This window comes from Mobula hypostoma, chromosome 2 (assembly GCF_963921235.1).
Source record: "Mobula hypostoma chromosome 2, sMobHyp1.1, whole genome shotgun sequence".
Lineage (NCBI taxonomy): Eukaryota > Metazoa > Chordata > Chondrichthyes > Myliobatiformes > Myliobatidae > Mobula > Mobula hypostoma.
In genome coordinates, this window is record NC_086098.1 from 227,701,041 (window position 1) to 227,727,559 (window position 26,519).

General features: G+C 42.4%; 1 protein-coding gene across 1 annotated transcript in view; it reads right to left on the reverse strand.

The window, feature by feature from the left end:
- The window catches only part of nelfcd (negative elongation factor complex member C/D), a 116,270-nt gene that overhangs the window by 73,883 nt on the left and 15,868 nt on the right, over positions 1 to 26,519 (reverse strand). The window contains exons 3-5 of the mRNA XM_063041589.1: positions 25,634 to 25,743; positions 23,326 to 23,435; positions 7,461 to 7,568 (exon numbers count right to left, since the gene is read on the reverse strand). Coding sequence (XP_062897659.1) covers positions 7,461 to 7,568; positions 23,326 to 23,435; positions 25,634 to 25,743 — 328 coding nt within the window. The remainder of the gene's footprint in view (positions 1 to 7,460; positions 7,569 to 23,325; positions 23,436 to 25,633; positions 25,744 to 26,519) is intronic.

Genomic DNA, 26,519 nt, shown 5'->3' on the forward strand with positions numbered 1-26,519 from the left:
GGCTTGCTCTGCCATTCAATAAGAACATGGCCAATCCTATCTTCGCCTGGACATAACTTTCCTGCCTTTTTCCTATTTCCCTTCTCTGCTTTGTAGGTCAAGTGTCAGCCAGTTTCTGCCTTGAATATATTCAATGACTTCACCTCCACAGCTCTCTGGGGTAGAGAATTTCAAAAGTGTACCAGCCTTTGAGTGGAAAATTCCTCTCCACTTTGTTACAAATGGATGAGCCAATTTACTCTATTAGTTTGAATCTCACTCTACTTAAGCAATAGTTTATTTTTTCACTGTTAGAGGCATTTACTTGTGGCTAAAAAACAGTCATAGCTACAGATACAATCTGGATGTTAACGTGTGACTGACGATTGTTCCATAAACAGCGTTAGAAAATGAATGTAGTCTCTCAAATGTCTCTGAAAGCACACTGTATCATGCAGACGTATTATCACAAGCCATGCTTATGGTTAAATATGAAACAAGATTGCTTAAAGACTCTGCTTGGGAAGGAAGTGCGTTGGACATGGGTAATACTTCATTGAAATCAACCCATCTATGGGCTCCATGTCCACGCAAGACTCTATGCATGCTGAGCTCTTCTCTATTTTGGTCCCAATCCCTGTGGCTAGAGTGCCGAGAGTTAAACTTCCCTGCAGCAGCCTGCATGAATGGTAATAGAAACATAGAAAACTTACAGCACAATACAGGCCCTTTAGCCCACAAACCTGTGCCGAACATGTCCCTACCTTAGAAAGTACCTAGCGTTACCCGTAGCCCTGTATTTTTCTAAGCTCCATGTACCTATCCAGGAGTCTCTTAAAAGACCCTATCATATCCGCAAGAGACCCCATCGTATCCGCAATATGCTGTTTCTTTGATGTTGTTAGACACAACATTTCTCACTTGTTCTTTTTTCAGAAACAATAAACACAAGAGATGCTGCAGCTGCTGGGAATCTAGAACAACATATACAAAATGAAATAGGAAGCTTGGCTGCCATAATCAATGATCTTCAGAAACATTTCTGAGATCCCATACTTGGTTTCATTTTGCACAGCTTCTACGTAATTCTATTCTGTTTGCACTAACACTTCCAATCAGATAAAACTGATCTTTACACCAACTGAAAACAAGTAAATTTTTGCCTTCTTATGATTAAATAAGGTGATCACTTCCGTTAATTACTATGAAACAAAAGAAACTAGGGGCTCAAACTCATCAGAAGCCGTAATAAACAAGAATATGCAAGAATAGCAGAGAAGTTGTTTTAAACACAGAATATAGAACAGTATAGAGCAGAAGCAGGCCCATCAGGATACCTAACCTAATCCCTTCTACCTACACAATGCCCACATCCTTCTATTCCCTGCACATTCATGTGCCTACCTGAGAACACCTCTATCATTTCTGCCTCCACCACCACCACCCCAGTAATCATATTCCAGGTACACACCACTCTCAGGGTAAGACACTTGCCCTGCACATCTCCCTTTGAACTTACCACTCTCTCGCCTTCAATGCATGCCCTCTGGTATTAGATATTTGAACCCTGGGATAAAGATACTACCTGTCTACTCTATCTATGCCTCGCATAATCTTATATACCTCTATCAGACCTCTCTCAGCCTCCACCGCTCCTGAGAGATCAACCAAAGTTTGTTCAACCTCTTGTTACAGCACATGCCCTCTAATCCAGGCAGCATCCTGGTGAACTTCTTCTACACCTTCTCCAAGCTTCTACATCCTTTCTGTAATGGGACAACCCAGAACTGAGATAAATAATCCAGATTTGGCCTAACTAGTTTCATAATGCTGCAACATTACTTCCCAACTCTTGAACTCAATTCCTCGACTAACTAAGGCAAGCATGCCAGCCTTCTTTACTGCCTCACCAACTTGTGCAGCCATTTTCAGGGGGCTATGAACTTGGACCCCAAGATCCCTCTGCACACTAACACTATTAAGGGTTTGGCCAGTAACAGAGTACTATTTTAAAGCACAGAATCTTGGTTCAGATTCAGGTGCACTATATGTTGTAAAATGTGTTGTTCCTTGGCAAGACATAAAGATTTCTATAAGTTACAAAAATAAAGAAGTTGGTCAAAAGAGGAACAACGAGTTCATGGATCATTCAGAAGTCTGATGGTGGAGGGGTCTTCAGGTTCCTCTACTACTCGCCAAAGATAGTAATAAGAAGAGGACATATCCTGGTTATTGAGGGTCCTTAACAGTGTGTGCCATCAGCTCTTGAAGATATCCTCGATGGCATGGAAGGTTGTCCTCGATGGTATGGAGGGTCGCACCTACACGGAAAGGGCTGAATCTACAACCCTCTGCAGCTCTTTGCAATCCAGTACATTAGAGTCTCCATGCCAGACTGTGATGCAACCAGTCAGAATGCTCTCCATGGTACAGCTGTAGAAATTTGCAAAACTCTTTGGTGATATACCAAATCTCCTCAAACTCCTAATGATGTAGCACTGCTGGTGTGCGTTCTTTATGATCGCATCAACACGCTGGGCCCAAGACAGATCCTCCAAGATGTTGATACCCAGGAACTGGAAGCATCTAACATCTCTGTGAGGTCTGGTGTATGTTCTCCCAACTCCCCTTTCCTAAAGTCCCCAATCAATAGCTTGGTCTTGCTGAGGTTGTTGCAATACCACTCTATCACAGAATACTGCACTCAGCTCTGAACTCAATGTTCTCAACCATGATAATTTGTGACAATTTACTAAAATTCTCTAGATTCCAAACAGCGAATGTTAAGCCACTTTTTAAAAAGGATATAGGCAAAAGGAAGGTAACTATAGGCCAGGTCACTTAACGTCTGTAGTTGGGAAAATGCCTGAAGCTATTGTTAAGGAAGAAATAGCAAGATATCTGGATAGAAGTGGTTCCATCAGGGTGGATTCATGAAGGGTAGGTCTTGTTGACAAACTTACTGGAGTTGAGAATATAATGAGTGCAATTATTGCATATGGCAATAAACTTGAATTTAAAAGTCTATAGATACAGTATATAGAGGTGCATTTAGAAACTGATGTCAGAACTAAGACATTGAACCCATTGAAGAAAAAAACCCCTCAGGTCCAGGGCTTCTTTCCATTGAAAAGGAGCAGAGAGATGTGACCACAGAGGTTTTAAAATTGAAGAGGAATTTTTGTTAGGGTCGATCTAGGGAAGATATTTCCACTGGGGAGAAATCCGAAATTAGAGGTCTGAGAAAGAAATAAAACTGTTGAGAATTGTAAATGGAAACTATCCAAAAATTAGTTAGAATAAGGTAACAGTCACTGAAAATAATTGCAGTACACATAGTTTAGATGTATTCAAAGGAAAGTGAGAAATAAATGAGCAAGAAGGAAATACAAAAATGTGTTAGAGGCATTGCATGCAGTAGGGTTCATGAAAAATAATGCAAAGCATTAATAGCAAAATATGCCAAATGGCAAAAATTCAAGTGGTATCTTTGAGATGCCTATTCAGTGATGTTGAAACAGAACTGCTGTGTGCTAAGTAGCATTAGCATTATACAATAAATATGACCAAGCAATCCTGCAACCAATGGATCAATTCCAATCTTAGCAGCCCTGCCAAATCTGGTCATAAATGGTGGTGAACAATTAAACCGTTGACAAGAGTAAGAAACTACAAGAATATCCTCAACTTCAATAATGGTATGGCCCAGATTATTTGCCAAAGGCAAGAGTGCAGCAATCCTAAACATGTTTAGCCAGAGGTACTAAGAGAATGATTATCTCAGCTCCCTTCTGAGATCCCAGACATCACAGGTTGGTTTGCAACCACTTTAATTCATTCCACATGTTATCAAAGAAAGACTTAGAGCACTGGACACACTGTGTGCTAGGAGCGGAAAACATCTCAGATGGCCTCCTGAAGATTAATACAGTAGAACAAGCCAAATCTCTAGCCAAGCCGTTCCAGTACAATGTATTAAACAACTTGAAAAAAATTCCCCAGTGATGTCTCATTCACCAAAGGCAGGACAAATACAAACTAGATTATACCCCAACACCCATTCAGTCAACACTCAGTCATCAGCAAAAACGATGGAAGATGGTGTGCATAATTCTGTCCAGTAGTAATTGCTCTTCAATAACCTGCTTACCAATGGCCAATTTGGTCACAGACTCCAGAGATGAGATGAGATTGCTGCCTTGCTGTCAAGAGCTGTCATTTCATCAAGCGTGGCACCAAGCAGCCTTGGTAAAACTGAAATTAATCGGCAACCAACAGGAACTTATTCCAGTGGTTGATATCCAAAGATGACTATGATTGTTTTTAGACAATCAACTCAGCCCCAGAACATTACTGGAGGAATTGCTCAGGATAGTAGAGTACAATACATTTACTATGACATGTAGAGGCATTAACTCAGCTAGTTTATGCCAACAGTGCAATCCCTTCAGTCCTTTTCTCCTTGTTTTATTTCCCCGCACTATACCTAGATCTGGACGTAATTTAAATCGCCAATTAACCTATCTGTACCTCTCTGGAATGTGGGAGGAAGCTGGAGCAGCAGGGGAAACTCACATGGACACAAAATTCCACAAAGATAGTACATTGGGTCAGGATTGATCCTGGTGACTTGGAGCTGGGGTATAGCAGCACCGACAGCTGTGGCCACTTGCTGTGCCCAACCATCTTCAACTGCTCATCACTGATCTTTCTTCCAAAATAAGGTCAGAAGTGAAGATGGTCATGCAATGATTGAACAATGCTTCATTCCTTTTGTAATTCATCAGCAAGTGAATTAGTCCATAGCTACATGCAGCAAGAGTTGGACAATATTCAGTTAAGGGTGGGAAGGCAAAATACTAGAAAATGAGCATCTCCAACATTAAGGTCTAATCAATTATTCTTGACCATCAGAGGCATCACCATCAACATCCTCCGTTACCATTGACCAGAAACTCAATTGGGCCAGCCGCCAGTTACAAGAATTGGTCAGAGTCTTGGGCATCTTGCAGCTTCTCCCTGGATAAACCAAAGCTTTTCCACTATCTACAAGGTACAAATCAGGAGGGTGATGAATATTCTACACCGCAGGTTGATCAAAGCTCCAAAAAATACTGAAGAATGTTGACACTGTCGTGGAAAATGCAGTCTGTTTAACTAGTGTTACGTACCAGCAACAATAGATCACAAATTCAGTCAGGTTTTAATGTTGAAACCACTATATTTATTAGTATCTACTCAAAAATATAGAAAATTAAACAAACTAAAAAGAAGTTAACAGTGTTTTGTGTGTGTGGCTCCCAAACTGTCAAGCTTAGGAACAGTTCTTAAAGTCTTAAGTTAGCGAACTAGGAAGGTCCAGTAATCCACGGAATAAGTGAGGGGAAAAACTTGTAAATCCACATTATTGTGTATAGAGGAGGCAATCACAAAGAATTTTACAGGTTCCATGCTGGGAAAATGAAGTAACAGTCGCCAAAGATCTTATCCATTGAGACGTCCTGAAATCCACGTAGAAATATCACAAGGTGACAGTTACGGAATATTCCTTAGCACAAGTGGTTACCACATAACATACCCGAAACCATGTAAGGGTTAACAAAGGTGGTCGCCACAGGGTACTCCAACAAAATCCACGTATGGATCATACGAAGTGACAGTCACACACCCAATGTGCACTGGGTGCTGTTGATCAACCGAATTCTCTGGGCATGGGAAAGTTTCAGACTTTACCCACTGTTGCAGCAAGCTCCTGCCAGCAGCTTGTGGTGCAAAGCTTTCACACACTCCCTCTCTCTCCCCTTCTCCTCTGAAAGTCCCAGCAGTCTGTCGCAGCTTGTTCTGACGTCATAGTCCTGCCTCATCCAAGCGTTTTAAAGTGACACCCACAATAAACGAAACCATGGTCACGTAACACTAGCGCCCCATTCATCACCAGAGCTGCCCATTCCCTCCACCACCAACACATAGCAGATGCAGCATGTACAAAATGCACTGCACGTACTCCCTTCGGGTGCTCTGACAGTGCTCCACAACCTCATCTTGGACACAATCCTAATTTACCGTAGAGTCACACGGCACTACATTGCAGACACAGACTCTTCGACTCATCTAATCCAACAGGCCCAGTCTTTTGCCTATGCCCATCTTCCTGTAACATGACCACGGCTCACCATACACCGCTAATCCAAGCACCTATTCAAACTTCTCTTAAATGTTCCAATCAAACTTGCATCTACCACTTCCACTGGTAGCTCATTCCATACTTGCACCAACCTCTGAGTGAAAAAGCTCCCCCCTCAAGTTCCCCGTAAATATTTCACCTTTCACCCTAAACTTATGACCTCTGGTTCTGCGGAGTTGTGGGGCCTTGGTCGTAGTGAGGAGTAGACCTCAAGCTGTGGTGCCGCCTGTTTGCAGCCGTCACAGGAGGGAAGTGTCAGAGTCGGTGCAGGAGGGTTCAGAGCTTCCCTTACCGTTCGCTTGGTAGAGGACAAGCTGCGCTGTGTTTCCAAACACGAGGAATTCTGCAGATGCTGGAAATTCAAGCAACACACATCAAAGTTGCTGGTGAACGCAGCAGGCCAGGCACCACCTCTAGGAAGAGGTATAGTCGACATTTTAGGCCGAGACCCTTCGTCCTGACAAAGGGTCTCAGCCTGAAACGTCAACTGTACCTCTTCCTAGAGATGCTGCCTGGCCTGCTGCATTCACCAGCAACTTTGATGTGTGTGTTGTGTTCGGTTGTGGGTCCACGGACTCACGGACTTGCACAGTGTTCTTTTTTGTGTCATTGTATTTTAGTGCTGCCTGTACGTACAGCAGGGGAGAGCTGTGTGGCCTTGGGCCGCCGTGTCACCTGTTTGTGGCCGTCTGGGGAGAAGCGTCGGAGTCCGTGCTGTCCACCAGTGTTTGCTTGGCTGAAGATGAGCTATATTGTGTCCGACTGCAGGCTGCTGCAACATTCATGGACTCAGACTTGGACTCTTTTTTTTCTGTGTGAATGTATCTTACTGTTATCTTATTTGTGCTTTGTGCTGTGTATGACTTTTGGTACTGTGTTTTGTACCTTTGCCCCTGAGTAACGCTCTTTTATTTGTCTGTATTCATGTACGGTTGAATGACAATTAAACTTGAACTTGAGCTAGTCTCACTCAACCTGAGGGGAAAAAAGCCTGCAAGTATTCATCCTATGTATTCCTCTCATAATATTGCGTAGTTCTATAAGAACTCCCCTCTATAAGATCTCTCCTCATTCTCCTGTACTTATTCCTTATTCACTGCTAAGTCTAAATCTTGGATCTCCCATGCCAATACTATTGTGGAAATAGATCCATCAGATGGACTGCAATGGTCGAGAAGATGGCGAAAACCACCTTCATCTGGGCAATAGAAATAGACAATAAATAATGGCCCTGCTAGTGTTGGCCATATCTCAAGACTATCTAAGGGAAAAAGCATCTCAACCAAAGTGGTTTTACCTTGACAGTAAAATTGAGCATCAAACAGTCAGGATGAGCTTCTGCCAGTTTATAGAAGAGGTCTCTCCAAGTTACATGAGCAATCATCTGCTCCAGCCAAGCTGGTGTCTGCAAAATAAAACACACAAAAATGGTTAAATCAAAAAATCACGTCAGTAACTGCAAAAGAGCTATTATGTCTCAGTCGACTCAAATAGCTGTGAAATGTATTGCTACATCAGATCAACAGTCAAGCAACGCCTGCTTATGTGATTAAAGCACAAAAAATGATACGTTGGAATTTAAATAACACTTTTTAATTACCTGATGACCATTACTTAGAGATAAGGAGGTTAGTAGTTCCAAGTGTACCAATGGGATTGTAGACTAATGTACTGACAAATTCAACAACTTATTATCAACAATAATTACTACTGATTGTTTTATTATAAAAGTGCCAGTAACATTATACTGTCTCACTTTATGTCAACCTGTCAATCTCCAGGTAATAACACTCAGGGACTTGTGCTGATATTATTTTGTGACTGTATGTGCTGGATCATACCCATTCTATATGTGGAGTGTGGGCCTATATGTGCTGCGTTTTGCTGTATACGTGCATATGGTTGAATGACAATAAACTTGAACTTGATCTGAAACTGCTTCTTCTCATGCTTGTGGCAGCTTGCTGTGCAGAAACAAATAGCTAAATTTTATGCATGGCATGCGTAAGTGTACTTCAAAAGTACTTACCTAGTGATAAAGCATACTATTACATTTTGATCTTTATAACGATCTGGGTTATATCATGCTGATTGCCACTGGCTAGCTGCTGTTCATGGGTCAATATGCTCCTGTCTTCCACATTATGCTTTGCAGCATGGAAGAAAAGGACACACAGTAGGTCAAATGTCAACAGGCCAGTGCCATCCAATTACAGCCATGTGACCAATTACCCTATTAACCTGTACGTCTTTGGAATGTGGGATGAAACCGGAGCAACCGGAGGAAACCCAAGCACTCACAGGGAGAACATACAAACTCCTTACAGCCACAGTGGCAGAATTGAACAGGCACTGCAACAGCTTTACGTTAACCACTCTGCGACCCTGCCACCCCAGCTGTCTCAACGGTTGTTCAATGGTCTCCAAACTGTAATGCAAAGTTAAGTACGGCAACTGGTTTATTTTGGTTTTATTTTAGATTCCTCAATCTTAACATTTTAATTAATTTCTGTGAGTTAAACATGCTTTAAATATTGGTGCCCACGTGGCCAAGTGGTTAAGGCGTCGGTCTAATGATCTGAAGGTCGCTAGTTCGAGCCTCAGCTGAGGCAGCATGTTGTGTCCTTGAGCAAGGCAATTAACCACACGTTGATGTGTGACGACACTGGTGCCAAGCTGTATGGTGCCAATGCCCTTCCCTTGGACAACATCGGTGGTGTGGAGAGGGGAGACTTGCAGCATGGGCAACTGCTGGGCTTCCATACAACCTTGCCCAGGCCTGTGTCCTGGAAACCTCCCAAGGCGCAAATCCATAGTCTCACGAGACTAACGAATGCCTATAATAAACATGCTTTAGAACATAGAACATAGAACAGGACAGCACATTACAGGCCCTTCGGCCCACAATGTTGTGCCGACCCTCAAACCCTGCCTCCCATATAACCCTCCACCTTAAATTCCTCCATATATCTGTCTAGCAGTCTCTTAAACTTCACTAGTGTATCTGCCTCCACCACTAACTCAGGCAGTGCATTCCACGCACCAACCACTCTCTGAGTAAAGCACCTTCCTCTAATATCCCCCTTGAACTTCCCACCCCTTACCTTAAAGCCATGTCTTCTTGTATTGAGCAGTGGTGCCCTGGGGAAGAGACACTGGCTATCCACTCTATCTATTCCTCTTATTATCTTGTACACCTCTATCATGTCTCCTCTCATCCTCCTTCTCTCTAAAGAGTAAAGCCCTAACTCCCTTAATCTCTGATCATAATGCATACTCTCTAAACCAGGCCGCATCCTAGTAAATCTCCTCTGTACCCTTTCCAATGCTTCCACATCCTTCCTATAGTGAGGCAACCAGAACTGGACACAGTACTCCAAGTGTGGCCTAACCAGAGTTTTATAGAGCTGCATCATTACATCACGACTCTTAAACTCTATCTCTCAACTTATGAAAGCTAACACCCCATAAGCTTTCTTAACTACCCTATATCTACCTGTGAGGCAACTTTCAGGGATCTGTGGACATGTACCCCCAGATCCCTCTGCTCCTCCACACTACCAAGTATCCTACCATTTACTTTGTACTCTGCCTTGGAGTTTGTCCTTCCAAAGTGTACCACCTCACACTTCTCCGGGTTGAACTCCATCTGCCACTTCTCAGCCCACTTCTGCATCCTATCAATGTCTCTCTGCAATCTTCGACAATCCTCTACACTATCTACAAAACCACCAACCTTTGTGTCGTCTGCAAACTTGCCAGCCCACCCTTCTACCCCCACATCCAGGTCGTTAATAAAAATCGTGAAAAGTAGAGGTCCCAGAACAGATCCTTGTGGGACACCATTAGTCACAACTCTCCAATCTGAATGTACTCCCTCCACCACGACGCTCTGCCTTCTGCAGGCAAGCCAATTCTGAATGCACCTGGCCAAACTTCCTTGGATCCCATGCCTTCTGACTTTCTGAATAAGCCTACCATGTGGAACCTTTAAGAATATTTTTGTAAACTTCTTAAAAATTCAGCTGTTTTCCAACATTTTAGAATCAGAAACATTTAAGGACATTTAAAAGGTCTTTGATAGCCATCATCAGTTAAGATGATGTACTTCAGAGTCTGGAACTGGCACTGTACCCACACTATTCAGACGAGATTACAGTCATTTGAACCATGATTGACACTATTTGTTATCAGCATCTAGCATCACAACCTGCAAATATACACAGAGGTTCAGCCGTACTTTAATGCATTTAACAGTTTGTTAACATGCCCTCTCACTGTCTGTACACACCAAGAACATAAAAACCACAAACACTTTGGATACAATGACTATTTTGCTCCTTGAATCCAGATCTGTAAGTGCAGTTGCTTTATTTTTTGAGAACATCCATTATGAAAACGTGGTTTGGGAAATGGGATACAAAGAGGGGCATTAGGTTCTTCAGGAATTGGGACAGTTCTGAGGACAAGAGCAGACATGTACAAGCATCTCAACGGCAACAGGATCGATATCCTCAACGAAGAATTTGTTAGTGCTATTGCAGAAGATTTGACGGAGGGAAGGCAACTCAAAGGTAGAACAGCAAACAGGAGAGTAGGAATCATCCAGAGACCACCACAGTTGTCAGAATGGAAATTTTAAATGCATTAGAGGAACAGCTCCTCATATGGTCCACAGCCATTGCAACACATTCCCTTACCGCTGCAGAGAAAAGTTAAGCACAGATTGGCAGACCCTCATTAGGGTCAACTCATTAGGTGGGGGAGTCAAAGTAGAATTGGTACAGGAGGCCTCACATGGGTCGGGGTGCAAGAGACTTAAATAAAGGAGCTTTTGCTGGATTTCAGCGGCACAGCTAAGGTCGAATCAGTGCAGGACACATCACACCTTAGGAAAGGCGACTAAAAATAAGGCAGGAACAAGCAGAGTGGCCGTTGCTGGAGTGGATCAGTGTTAGAGTGGGCAGGCTTTGGCTCATCAGGCTTGAACAAGGTAGCTATCTGGTAAGTTTCTTCTTCTTCATTCTTCATTTGTTAGTACATAGTTAGAGCAGTGAGAATGGATCCAAGGGCTGTGCTGTGTTCTATATGTGAGATGTGGGAATTCTGGGAGACCTCTAGCCTCCCGGATAAACACATCTGCACCAGATGCATCAAGCTGCAGCTCCTCGGAGAACATGTTAAGGAACTGGAGCTGCAGCTCAATGCCTCAATGGGAAACTGAGATTATAGATACGAGCGATAGGGAGGTAGTCACCCATAAGTAATAGGAGGCAGGAAAAGGTGTAACTGTCAGGAGAGGGAAGGGAAATGGGGAGCCAGTGCAGAGTACCACTGTGACCACTCTCCTACGTACTGATTATACTGCTGAGGGGGATGGCCGACTTGGGGTGGGGAGGTGCGCTGACCAGGTCTCTGGCACTGAGTATGGTGCTGTGACTCAGAAGCGAATCGGGGGACAAGAGGACTGCAGTAATGATAAGGGAATCCATAGTTAGAGGAGTAAACATGAGATTCTGTGGACGCAATAGAAACACCCGGGAGGTATGTTGCCAGCGTAAGAAGTGTCTCAGATCAGGTCCATGACGTTCTAAAGGGGTAGACTGAGCAGCCAGAAACCTTGCTATATATTGGCACTAATGACATAGGTAGGAAAAGTGAGGAGGTCCTGAAGAGAGAATTTAGGAAGCTAGGTAGAAAACAGAAAATCAGAACCTTCAGGGTAGCAATGTCTGGATTGTTGCCTGTGCCCCTCACCAGTGAGGGTAAGAAGATGATGGCTTGGCAGATGAATTTGTGGCTGAGAAACTGTTGCAGCAGGCAGGGTTTCATAGGGTATTATAGGGAAGATACTAGTTGGATAGAGCATTGGCTGATAGGCAGAAAGCAAAAAGAGTGAATAAAGGTTGCCTTTGCTAATTGGCTGCTGGTGTTCTGCAGGGATCGGTGCTTTTTATGTTGTATGTCAATGATCTGGATGAAGGAATTGAGAGTTTTGTGACCAAATTTGTGGATGATGCAAAGATAGGTGGAGGCACAAGTAGGGTTGAGAAAGCAGGGAAGCTGAAAGCACAGACTGTTTTCTAAACAAGGAGAAAATCCAAAAATTCGAGATGCAAGGGGACCTGGGAGCCCTTGTGCAGGATTCCTTAAAGGTTAGTTTGCAGTTGAGTCAGTGGTGAAGAAGGCAAATGCAATGTTATCATTCATTTCAAGGTGACTAGAATATAAAAGGATATAATGTTGAGGCTTTATAAGGAACTGGTGAGGCGTCACCTGGAGTATTGAGAGATGTTTCAGGTCCCTTATTTAAGAAAGAATATGCTGACATTGGAGAGGGTTCAGAGAAGATTCACGAGAATGATTTCAGGAATGAAAGGCTTATCATATGAGGAGCAATTGTTGGCTCAGGGCCATTACTCACTGGAATTTAGAACAAAGAGTGGGGATTTCATTGAAACCTATCAAACGTTGAAAAGACTAAGATAGAGTGGATGTGGAGAGGATGTTGGGGGTGTCTAAGACTAGAGGGTACAGCCTCAGAATAGAGGGACGTCCACTTAGAACGGAGATGAGAAAGACTTTCTTCAGCCAGAGGGTGGTGAATCTGTGTATTTGTTGCCACAGGCAGCTATGGAGACTGTGGTATATTCAAGGTAGAGGATGATAGGTTCTTGTTTAGTCAGGGTGTGAAAAGTTATGGGACTATAGGAGAATAGGGCTAACAGGGAAATGGATCGGCCAGGATGAAATTGCAAAGCAGACTCAATGAGCCAAATGGACTAATTCTGCTCCTATGTCATATGGTCTTATTATTAATCATCAACCACCAGTGTCCATTTTCAGTCTGTAGAAGGGTGTTCCACTAACAGCAGGAGCATGAATGCAGAGATGGGCTCTGTTCCTTAGACGACACAATTACAAAATCAAATTCAAAAGGACAACTCATCAATGTTACTACAGAACTACAAAACTATATTAGTTTTTTAATAGTTATTGACGGAGAAATTCGTTCAGTGTATGTTGCCATGTTCTTTTGACTGACTGTAAATTAATCAAATCAGTGCAGTTACCTAGTGCAGATAATAGAATGCTTTCATCCAATGCTTTCCATGACTGCATCCTTCAAATCTTCATTTTCATTGAAATATTCAAGATGATTGTCAATACCTTCAAACTGTTTACAGTTCCTAATTTGCTGAAGTAGCGAAATCTGGAGAAAAGAGGAAGGGTTTTGGGATACCCTCGATGTTGACTGATCCCCAGCTCTTTTCTCTCCACTCCTGCCGAAGGGTTTCGGCCCGAAACATCGGCTGTACTCTTTTCCTAGATGCTGCCTGGCCTGCTGAGTTCCTCCAGCACTTTGTGTGTGGTTGCTCAGATTTCCAGTATCTACAAATTTTCTCTTGTTTGTGAAGTAGTGAAATCATTTCATTTTAACTCACGGCCATTTCTGGCATCTCCAAGCCTGAATGTTTGAAACCACAGTGAGCAAAACAGTTCTGAATTGTCTGACTGCTTATTTCTCGCCAACTATTAGTAACAAAATTCACTGCTTTTTGAACACAAAGACACACAACTGACACTATTTAAAAACTGTTCACTCAAAGCATGGTGTAGTCTCTCACGGCTATCATGAGAATGGCATTAGTTAGAAACTGTTCAGCAACACTCTCCTGCCCCAATTAAGCGACAGAGTGTCCTAAATAAATGAAGGGAATCATGGCTATTTTCTCGACTTGGGAACGAAAGGAATTCCAGCTAATTGGGGGCAGCCTCTTAATTGGGCCAAAATGTACTGATCCCTCTGTCCCAATTAACCGGAATCCACTGTACTTGATATCTCTCCTTTAAACTTCCAGTCCTGATGCAGGGTCTCGAAATGAAATGTCAACTATCCCTTTCCCTCCACAGCTACTGCCTGACCTGCTAGGTTCCTGCAATAACTTGGGCTGGAGTGAACACACAGCTATGCTTGACCTCAATCTGCATTGCAATTAAGCCTATGATGCATCAAGAAGCTTGTCATCATGTTGTAGATATAAAATCAGGATAAATTCCTGTGCATAGCCAAGAAAATTTGCTGCAGAGCTTCTCTATTAAGAGAGTGGAAGGCTGTTGTGAGGCCAAGAAAGATCACATACTGTGGCTGATCTGGTTCGCTGCTTTTCACTTGGAGTTAACATTTGGTGAAGATCATGTTCACTCTCTGTCTTGATACATTGGGACTTTTGGGAAAGGCAATTGAGGAAGATCCTGGTTGTGATCCTCCTTGTGGCAGACAACAGTGTAGAGTTTTGTATATCTGTCATTAATATGTGTGGGCAAGTGGCCAAGTGGTTAAGGCATTGGACTAGTGACCTGAAGGTCGTGAGTTCGAGCCCCAGAACGTGTTGTGTCCTTGAGCAAGGCACTTAATCACACATTGCTCTGCGACGACACTGGTGCCAAGCTGTATGGGTCCTAATGCCCTTCCCTTGGACAACATTGGTGTCGTGGAGAGAGGAGACTTACAGCATGGGCAACTGCCGGTCTTCCATACAACCTTGCCCAGGCCTGTGCCCTGGAGAGTGAAGACTTTCCAGGCGCAGATCCATGGTCTCGCAGGACTAACAGATGCCTTTACTTCACATTAATATGTTGACAGTAAGATTATGGACTAACTGGTAGAAGAATAGGTAGAAAGGTTCAGGTATCCGCACATTGTATGAAATATGACATACATAATCTAATAGAAACAGACAAGATATTTTGGTCAAGGAGGAAATTATATGGAAATTATACAGAAGGAAGATGAAACAGCTTTCGTTAAAAGATTCACCAATATATTCAAGCAATGTTCTAAAACACAACAGTTTGTGTTGTGGTGCAATAGTGTAGTGTGAAAAAAAGTAAACACACCATGTTAACTGAAATCGGAGGAAGAACTGAGATAAGGAAAAGGGTGAGCCTGGTATTAGCATTTTTAGATAAATGAAGCCATCAGGTCACTTAGCTCGGTGCTGATAGAAAAAAAAGTGCTTAACTGAAACAGATGCTTTAACAGCATAACCAACACCATTCACATGAAGCCAAAAATAAGGGACAGCCACAACTACGAAGTGCTTCTGGTTTGTGTACTTGTTTGTGGTTGGTTAATTAATAGATTGAGGTAATTAGAGTTGAGAGGAGGTATCTGTCATTTGATTGAAATAGGGTATTTAAGTTCATGTGGCAAGGATAAAATTGGGTTGAGACCTCCAAAATTGCTTTAGCCAAAACTATTTTTTTGCTATCATTTTTTAAGTGAAAATAAATTGGATTAAGTGGTGCTTGATTCAGCAGTTATCAGCATCAGTGATGTTAACAATCTTCCCTTCTCTGGCTTGATCCACATTAAAGTAGAATAGATGCCAATACCTGAATCAAGGACGTGGTGACAATGCTGTTTCTCTGATGAACTAGCATTATGACAAGAACATGTTCTAAGTATTTTGTCTAGAGGTAGATTCTACTGAAGTTAGCTTTCTCTACTCACTGCTTGTCAATCATACCTTTCCAAAGGTTTCTATCCTTTCCAGCCTTGGCAATGAAATTGTCCATAAGAATCAGTTTGTCATCTTCAGGGCTTTGAACTGGGGTACCTCAAGGCCTTAGTAGATTTCCTCTTTTGTACTGATGAGTACAGACTGTTGATTGCCAGTCAGAGTTAACTAGGGGTTCATGGGATGTTTGTTTACCCCATGGAGGGAGTTACTCATTCTAAATGGAATAATCCACCTCACAAAGGTGTTGCTCTTCTTCCTGTCCGCCCTTCCTGAAGAAGGTGCAGCCATCACGTCGTTCTCAAAGCAGACCTTCTCCTTTCCATCATGTCTCAGGATGGCAATGTTAATGTCAAAACTCGATGTGCAAAACTAATGTCACACATTTTATAACTCCATCCTTCAATTACTTATCTATCTATTTTCAAACACTTACATGGTCTCTGTTTTAATTACTTAACTTCTATAGTTCTTGCCTCAACCTCGCATTTGAGACGTAACACAAGATTTTTTTTTTGCTCTTTAAATCCCTTGTATTTAATCTTAAATTACATCTGTGCTCTTTCATTTCTGAGTCTTAAGCACTGCTTCTATCTACTCTGTCCTGTTCTATAATTTTGAACACACTGTTCTTGCCGTTTTTCTCAGCATTTATCCTTCGTTTTCCTGATATTCAGCTTTTAACTGGTCAGTTTCTCACAGTCTAAGATTCAGAACTTGGCTGTGATGTCTGGGTGTAAAACTGAACTTTCATTTCTGTAATACTGCAACTCAAACAGTCTTGAGTTATCGTTATTTAACTATAACAGGTTAACAGGTTATAATGAGCCCTTGAAACCCTTGAGGGCTTTCAATGGGAAGAAAAATCAAATGCTTCTAAAGTTTAGTCAACTGTTAGTTTTGTAGCCATAACAAACTAATGCTTTCAGCATATTTAAGTTCAGTCACTTCATGTTTAATAATTTAAATACGTAAAGGTATTGATTTGAAATGCCACTGACCATCCTCATTACATTACAAATATCTTATATAAGTTATGTTCACTGATAGCTGAAACCAGAACACATCAAATTAATGTGATTCATTTAAATGTTTCAATCTGACACAGAAATGTCCTGAATTGAACCACATTTAATTATTATAACACAGGAGGCAAAATAATTTGGTCTATTTGGTCCATTCAGACTTCCAACAGGGACCCCCCTTTAAACTGTTCCCTCTGACATATCCATCAACTCTGCTTTTGGTTCTTTTGCTGCTTACGTACATGAAGGGATAATTTGCAGTGATTAGTTAACCTATCAGCACCTGGAACAGAGCACCTAGCGGAAAACCTGCATGGTCAGAATGAGACAGGGGTGGCGCTAAGGTGGTGCTAGCTGGGGCTATAGCCCCAGCAGAAGTTGCAATAGCACCAGCGTAGCACCACCAAGAAATTAACTGCAGCTGCTTTGCTTTCTCTGTATAGTTTTGAATACAGCTTGTTTCTCCAGTTGATCTAGTGAAACAGCGCCCCTAATTACCATAGCACCCACACAGCAATAAAGTTATAAACTCTGTCAGATCCACTCTACACTTCTGTTTATTCGTTCGTTGTCAATGTCTTGCCATTGCTGTCCTCAGATCAGTTAAGCTGATCTAAGATCACTTAAGGTGGTGATGTCACTCACTCTCACTCACGCGGGAAATTGATAGTACACATCCAGGCACAGATCCGTGGTCTCGCGAGACTAACGGATGCCACACGCACACATTGTGCTTTTACAAGCGAGCGTGGGCCTGGCACGTGCATTATTTTGGCCAGCGTGAAAAATGGATCGATTTTTAGTCAGAAAACGACCTCATCCAGAGGAATTAGTGGTGTCTCAGCCTGAGCCTGTCTTAATTGAAAGTGACATGCAGAAAGGAGTAAGTGGGGATGAGGACAACAGCAGTTCATCGGAGTGTGAGGGTGAAGTAGAGGAACAAGAAAAGCAGCGGGATTCGGAAGAGAACGTAGATGAAGCTGCTCTTAGTGCTAGTGGAAACACTGTCGGCGATGTTAGCCAGCAGCCTGAGGAAGGACCCTGTCAGCCAGCATTGAAGAAGTACCCTTCACAGCAGTTTGGCAATCAGCAAAGGAGTTTTATTCGTGGCTGGTTTAACCTGTACTCCTGGCTCGAATATTCAATTACAAAAGATGCTACATTCTGCTTCGCATGCAGGCATTTCCTATGTGAGGACGTGGGTTCCATTCAGAGTCTACTTTCCCTGTCAGCGGTTACCGCAACTGGCGGAAAGCTACAACAGCTTTCAAAACCCACCATGTAAGTGCAGTTCATAAGTTTGCTATGGAAGCATGGGCCGAATTCAGATTGAGAAAACAAGACAGTTCAAGATTGGGAAATATGCTTGATAAAGGACATGCAAAGATTGTCCAAGAAAATCGTGAGTATATGAGAGCAGTGGTTGAGTCTCTACGCTATACTGCGTGCCAAGGCATTGCCCAGCGAGGACACCGGGAGAATGATGGATCTGGCAATAGGGGAAACCTTGTTGAGTAGCTCAGTGTAATTGGGAAGTTTGATAAGATTGTAGCTGATAAAACAGAGGACAATCCTGGAAATGTAAAAAACACCCATCACGATGTCCAAAATGAAATTATGGGTATTATGGCAGATATGGTCAGACGTCAAATAAGTGCAGAAATCAAGGAGGCTGGATATTTTGCCATCATGGTGGATGAAAGTAAAGACTTGAGTAAAAAGGAGCAAATATCAGTGGTGGTGCGGTATTTGAATAACGAAACAGTGCTTGAAGAATTCTTGCACTTCATTCCAGCAGAAGGGTTGAACGCAGAGTCGCTTCTTAAAAGCATTGAACAGACACTCGCCCAATGTGTTACTGATAAGAACGCGTGTATAGGTTAGTGTTATGACAGGGCAGCAGTGATGTCTGGGTGCAATAACGGGGTACAAGAGAGGTTCAGGAAAGAGTTCCCGCAGGCATTATATCGGCACTGCCATGCTCACAGACTTAACCTTGTCTTAGTGGATGTTGTGAGCAATGTACCACAGGTGGGTGAGTTTTTTGAAACTGTGCAGCTGCTTTACAACTTCTTTTCAAACTTTGTTGCCCACGATCTTTTCATGAAGAAATAGAGAGAACTGGAATCAACTGCACTGCCCGTGGAGTTGAAGAAATTGTCAGATACACACAGGGCATGGCAGTTTACAGCTTTGTGGGCTATAAGGAAATCACTCCCTACAATTCTAGCTACACTACAGGATATTATGGGTCAACCAAATGCACAGAGGAAAACAGAGGCCAGAGCTGTAAATGGACTGATTGACGAGCAGTTTGCTTTACTTCTCACTCTGTTTGAGGATTTATTCCGAGTCACCAAGTTCATGTCAGACCAGCTACGATCTCCCAGTTTGGAGCTTTCATCCGCTGTGGACTTGGCTCAGTCTGTTATCGATGCACTCGCAGCAAAACAGGGAGAGGAATCATGGGAGTGAAATTCAGGCAAGAGCTCGGGACCTGTGCGTCAAGGCCGGTATATAGAGCAGACCACATGAAAGGAGACAGGCCCAGCCACCCCGCCGCCTACATGATTTTGTTGTTGAGGCCCAAACCGAACGCACACTTGTCACATCCTCTGATGACCTTCGCAACCACTGTTTCTATCCAGTTATAGACAGACTTCTGACCGAAATGAAAAGACGGTTCTCAGTTGAGACTGGGAGTGTTCTGACTGGAGTCTCAGCATTGAGTCCCAAACACAAGTTCTTCCTAGACAAGAATTGTCTTTGTCCCATGGCCCAATACTATGGAATGACTGAAGAGAACCTGACTGCAGAGCTACATCAGGTTCGGCGTCTGCTGGAAATAAAACAAAACCAAGGACAGACAGTGAATGACAAAGTGGAATTTCTAGCTCTAATGAGACCCTACTACGATGCATTTATAGATTTATACAAACTAATCTGCATTATCACTGACTCTACTTGTTACATCTGCCTCATGCGAGTTTCTCTTGCCTCAGACGCATCAAAAACTACTTAAGGAATAGCAGCGGCGATGCTCAGAACAGCAACTTGGCTCTGTTGGCCATAAACAGCCGGAGGACCAAAGCACTTGACATCCAGAAACTCATTGACACTTTTGCCACCAATCACAACAACAGACGGATTGTGCTTCTCTGAAAACATCAATGGTGAGTGCAGTTGATTTTTTAAAAATTTGGGCCAAGACTAATGCTGATTATTATTATTATTTTGTTGTGGATACCCCATAGTCCTTATGCTTCCTGCAAATACTACAATATTACATTTACCGCTATTAAGCCTACTGGTTTTGCTTAAACTTCCAAGCGGTGACTGTTGATTTTTGTTTTAAATTCAATAGCCGAATTAATTGAGGTATTGCATGGTCAGAGTACGATTTGTCCAACTCCTGGTAAAGCCTTGCATCTGTTGTTTGCCTTATTTGACTTCATTAACTCTGTATCTTTTGGCATTGCTGTCTATGTAATGCGAATAGCAGGGGGTTCGTGTTGCGTTTTTCAGTTGAAAAGCACGCACTTGACGCTGATTGTGAGATTGGTGCGTGATTCACGTTGTCTGCTGTTGCTCGGATGCTCTGTTAGTTTTTTTTTGTTTAAGCTCCGTGTAGCCCAGGTTATCTCTGATGCTGTTGACATTGTAACAGTTCACTTCTATATTAGATCTATCAATTGCTGTTGCTTGTGAATCAACAGAGGCATTTATAGTAGGCACATAATGCTTGAAACTGACTTTTTAACGCCATGCGTCTGGCCTTGCGAATACATATTACCATACATTTCATCCCTCAGCACCATCACTGAATAATTCAGCCCCTCCGTAGCACCAGCAAGAAAAAATCTCTGGCGCCGCCACTGGAATGAGCATATGTAAACCCCAAGAATAGCACCTGAGGTCAGGGTCAAACCCAGATTCCTGAACTTTGAGGTACAGTATCATCACTAGGCCACAGATCAATTCAGTTTCAACTGATAACTCGTTTTTTTTTCTGGGAATTTATCTATGACTGCATAATCAAGTAGGTTAACAACCTGCACTTTGCTCCCTTTTAAGTCCTTACTCAACTGTTTTGTCTTCTTTGATGGCTGAATGAGTGCAAAGAAAATGTGCAAGAGTATACTCACCTAGATATGGTTAAACTACAGTAAAATCTGAAGGAACCTGATAACCTAAAGCAATAAAGATCCTCGCGGTTTAGTCAGCTTTGTTATCACACCTCTTGTGGCAGTCAGTGTCAACCTCAGGTCAGGCACAACATAAATGAGAAAAGATGTTAAGGAAATCTGAAGTCCAAAGTCATTTTGTACTACAAAAATGCAGCAGTTAGCCATCACAATGTGTCTTATTAGAATATTGGAACTTTTACCCTTTGAACCTGTCCTATTATTAATAAGACCACCCTTAATTCTACCTTCCCACCCTATCCTCTTACCTCTTAATGCCTTAATGTTCTCACATTTTCAGTTTCTTCTCAATGACTGCATGCAATTTACAACTTCCCAATCAAGTTTCATGCAGAATAACTATACTTGGTCCTTTCATCTGATTCACTACACAAGTGATCCCAGGAACACTGGAATCTGCAGTGAAAGGGGTAGCTTTATGAAGTCATATTAGAAAATAGAACAGTACAGCAGAGGAACAAGTCCTTCAGCACACAATGTTGTTCCAAACTAATGAAATTAGTCATCAAATGTGCACTAGACTAATTCCTTCTGCCTACACAACGTCCATATCCTTTCATGTGATCACATTCAGGCACCTATCTAAAAGCTTCTTCAGTGCCCCCATTGTGTTGCTTCTACCATCCTCAGCAGCACATTTCGAGCACCCACCACTCTGTTGCCCTGCACATCTCCTTTGAACTTGTCCCCTTTCACCTTAAATGCATGGTCTCCTAAATGCAAGCCTGGGGAATATTATATACATAAAGACAGCTGTGTAATAGCCCTGTTGTGTCAGGAACCACTTGTGAATCCCTAACATGCTGGGAACCTGGTGAGGGCTCACCATTCCATTATGTTTCCACAACAGTGTAATGGTTAAAGCAATCTCATTAATACATGCATTAGGCTGGACAGACAGCCAGCAATGTGCAGTGGCCAGATTTTACCAGAGAAAAATGTTCAGGCGCGGCAGAACTATGTAGCAAAACCAAGACAGGGTATGACAGCATCATCCATCATATCCTGGAGGAAGTAGAGGCCGTAGGATCCAAGTGATCTATCAACAGATGGAGCGGCTGGTTCTAGTCTCCAAGAACGGCAACACTCACTGCACCAACCACGAGTCTCAGCACCAAGTGTGGCTGCACTACCCCCCACTGCCCCCCTTGTCTGGCCAACACCAACCCTCGGGTAGCATCTGCACATCGCCCCAATGCTTCACTTCATACCAAACTAATGGGATCACTCGTTCACTGCCTTTGGAACACCAGCATCAGGTAACCCAAGCAGATCTCTTACTGGGATGGTAGAAACCTGTTTGAGTCTTTGGACTGAAAAATCTAAAGCACCCTAATGAACCAGCATTCTGAAGGGTGGTGTTGAGTGGGCTACTAGTGTGAGATGGACTCTAGAAAGCTGAGGTGATAAGAGATAAAAGAGGAAAAGAATTCATTTTTGTCAATCAATGAATAAACTCCTCAGGTGATAAAAAATTCCCTATGCATTTGCATCCCACATAGGGAATAGTGAACTTAGGAATGAGCAGCTTGGGGATGTTGTTGAGAGACCAAAATGGAGAATAAAAGTGATCTGAGATGTTTCAGAGATATCAGTTGATGAGTTTGCAGAGGTAAACTGAAGCAATTTCAAAACAAGGACAAAGAAATTCAGGTGTTGCTTAATCGCATAGGGTGAATGGGTTTAGGTAAAACCAAGGACCTGGGCAACAGAGTTTACAAGGCCTCATGTTCACAGAGGCTAGAGGTTAGAGACCAGCCAGAAGTGCATTGGATGGTCATGGGAAAAAAGGACATGGGTTGCAGCGGAGATAAATTGAGTCAGGACACACTGCACAGTTACGAACTTGAAAATATGCAATGTTAGTAATGGTGTGGAAATGGTCTAAAGTTCATCTTCAGGAGAGTATTAATGATCCAAGACTCTAAAGAGCCTGATTCATCTTTACCCATCTGTCACAATAGAGGGAAGTGGTCAGTAGGCAAGGAATGGAGATTATGGTGGGGTCCAAAAATAATGGTTTTGGTCTACAAGTATTTATCATCTGGTGCAGAAAGTCAAGAAAGTAACCTGACCGTTTGAGGTGGTCTGAGGTCCAGGGGTGATGCTGACGTGGGGAAACTGATACTGTAATTTTAGATGATCTCACTGAGGGCCACAGCAATGTAGTTGAGAAATATGAACAGCAGAAGGAAAGGGCCAGGTAACAGTGTGGAACTGGGAACAGAAGCCACTCTGACTGGAAAGATGGAACCAGGCAAAACCTCCCTAAGTGGACAAGAGTACACATGTACTGGAGAATACTATGAGTACAATGATCACAAGGGCAAAAAAAAATCAAATTTAAATGCTTTTTAAGTACGTATCATGTGAATGTCCTACTTTTGGAAAAACATTCAGAAAAGTACCTCCCCCTCCTCTGTGAAAATGGAATCAGCTTTCCGAGGATCAAAGTGCTTAATCAGCAAATTCTTCAAATGGTTTTCCACAGTTTCCTGAACGTGTGATGGTTCCACTCCTAAAAGAGAAAGCGATATAAACTAAAAGATTTCAGAAAAACTAGTTTGATGAAAGCTCTTTGACCTTAAGTATTAAACCTGTTTCTCTTTCTGTAGATGCTGCCTGACCTGCTCAGTGTTTCCAGTGTTTACTGTTTTTTTTTAGAAAAGCATAGCAATTCAAAAGTCAAGATTCCAAGATTTAAAGTACATTTACTATCAATGTATGTATAAATTATAGACCTTGAGATTTGTCTGTTTAGAGGCAGCCACAAAGCAAGAAACCCAAAGAAGCCAATTTTAAAAAAAGCCACCATAACCACTGTGCAAAGAAGAAGAAAAACCCACATCATACAATAGAAGCAAATGACAGCGTTCTGAACCAGTCCTTAAATCCACTCTCCGGAGTAGGCCCACACCTCGATCTCATTCACCACACTAGTGGGGCAAAATGCCACAGGACCACAGAAACGACAGCCGCCAGAGCAGTCCACAGCCTTAATGCTGTATAAAGAGAAATGAGCACCGCGAAATCCCAAGAAAAGTGACCAAAGCAATCACTTGCAGATAGACTGCACATCACTTTTGCGCATCGACTCCAAAGTCTTTCTGCAGACTATCCACACCAAGTCCAGCTCCTCTGTCAACGAGCAATGGGGTATACCTGCAGTACTTAAGTTCTTAATGTCCAGCATTGCCTTGCGATCGTAAAAAAGACTTTTAAAAAGGACAAAAGCATCTTTGGTTGGTCCCGGAGAGGCCGCTCCATCTGAGTGCATCACTATCTTACTTGAATTAAATAAATGACAGATAACAAATAAACAATGTCACTGAGACACTTCCATCTGGAACTTCACATTCAAGACCAAGGCTCTGTATTAGTCTTCTTGCATACTTTAAAACCTTGTTTTCCCATTTTGTGTATAGTTTTTGGATACTTAACATGCAAATCTGGATTCATATATTCCTAATTTCTTATGAATGTGTGATTTAATCATCATAAGTTTCCTGCAATAAGGGGAGAAGATGACGGTGCGACGATGGCGCGCGCAGCCTCTCTGGTGATGAGTATCTGTTATCTGTCAAGTAGGGGACCGTGCACAATCCTGATTTGATGGAGACAGACGTGAGTGCACAGCGGAACATCTGGAAAACTTCTGAAATGTCTGCTTTGCTACCGCTGCCACTGTGTGGAAACCGGAACCTCTGGAGCTAAAGGCCTCAAAATCCTTGGCTTTGCGTGTTTCAGCGGCCGGGGAGAGGTTGAAGGCGCTCGGCAGAGGATGGCGCTTGGGAGACTGTATCGGGGAGGCTGCTCGGAAGCTCAGAGTTTTCAGACGGATGGACTCAGGGCCAGCTGGGGTCGGCTACTTCCAAGGCATCCAGAGGTTTATGGCAGGGAGTTTCTCCCTTTTGCCGCCGCTATCGGGGACTCGGAAGTCGATCGACTTGGGATTTTGAGACTTTTTTTTATTGTGGCTATGGACTGTTCTTCATCAAATTCTGGTATTGCTTTGCACTGCTGTAACTAAATGTTATAATTACGTGGTTTTGTCAGTGTTAGTCTTCGGTCTGTCTTGTTTTCTGTGATATCACACTGGAGAAACATTGTATCATTCCTTAATGCATGTATGCATTTCTAAATGACAATAAAAGAGGACTGAGTGCTCTCATAATCTAATAAGTTTCCTGCAATAAGTACTCATAGTCTTTTTCAGGTTCATTCTCAGTTTTACTCTTTACTCAACTGTATGTGTGCATGCTGCCCAAATAAAGCACTTGAAGCTTGAATGCTATATTCAGGCTGCCGTGTTCAGGTAAGTGGAGTTTGGCTTACTGCTGAATTGTGTACTTCCTACTTCACAACAAGGAGAGCAGTACACTCTGGTATCATCTAATCTGACAGTTAGTGTACTACTGGGGATATAGCTGGGAGAGGGAGAAACAAAGACCATACTGAAAAAGGGCAGCATGTCCTTTCACTCCCCTCTCAAAGACTGAATAAGGAAGAGGAGGTCTGTGCCAGAAGCCCTATTAAAACATGCACTCAATCGCTGAAAGCACTGTCACCAAGACCAAGCAAAACATCAACTCAAAAAAGAGACATGGTGGATAAAATCTACTAACTCCACAAAATTAGTGAGTTGTACTCAAAACATCAAAGTTCATTTTCAAAAGTTTGATTGTTCCAGTTTAACAAGTGCTAACCAAAGATTACCTGTGTGAATAAGCCACTCTGCCAGCAGATTTACAGTCTGTGCTACTGCTGTATAGTTCTCAGACAGCATCTGGATCACATGCTCTGGAGAACCCCCTGCCTGGAAGTACCTAAGAAAGCAAAACAGACACAATCCAGGTAAGTCACTACCTCTTCATTCAGGGCAAAGGGTCAGTCAATATCATATCCCATACAGCCTAGAATCATAATGCTCATATAAATTTGGTCTAGGCTTGAACAAAGTCAAAATTGAGTTTACTGTCATATACTCAAGTAATTTATGCACTGTGTAATGAAAAACTTACTGCATTACAGGCACAGAGCATCAGATACACAACTTCAGGAGAATATAACTATACTCAATTTTTAAAAGAAAAGGAGCACAATTAGAACAATAAAAAACAAAGTCCATCATAGTGAAAAGTAGTAACCATAGTGACATATGAAAAGCAGTGTTAAAGCAAAAGGTGGACACAATAGTTTTCTCAGTCTGCTGACTGATAGCTATATCAGGAATAATTTAGCAGGACTGGAATTAAAAAGCTGACATAACTCATAGTTTGCACACTTACAGCAACTCTGCAAAGTTATTAGATCGTGAATTAAGATATTTTTACACAACATAGGTGGTTTCCAATTATAAATTAATCTGAAATGTGTATGTAATTAATTTGCCAAAATCTTTTCATTCATGCAACTGCTCCAGAAAGGATGTCCTTAAACATCAGGACTGGAATTCTTGTGTAGATAAAATAGCTGAAGGTCTGGTGCCACACTGTGGTCATGTTGAGATCCAGCAAATTCATACGATTTCAAGGAAGACAGCTTTTGATGCATTTAAGGGAGATGACACAAGGTCAACAGTTCGGAATGAGGGGAAAAGAGT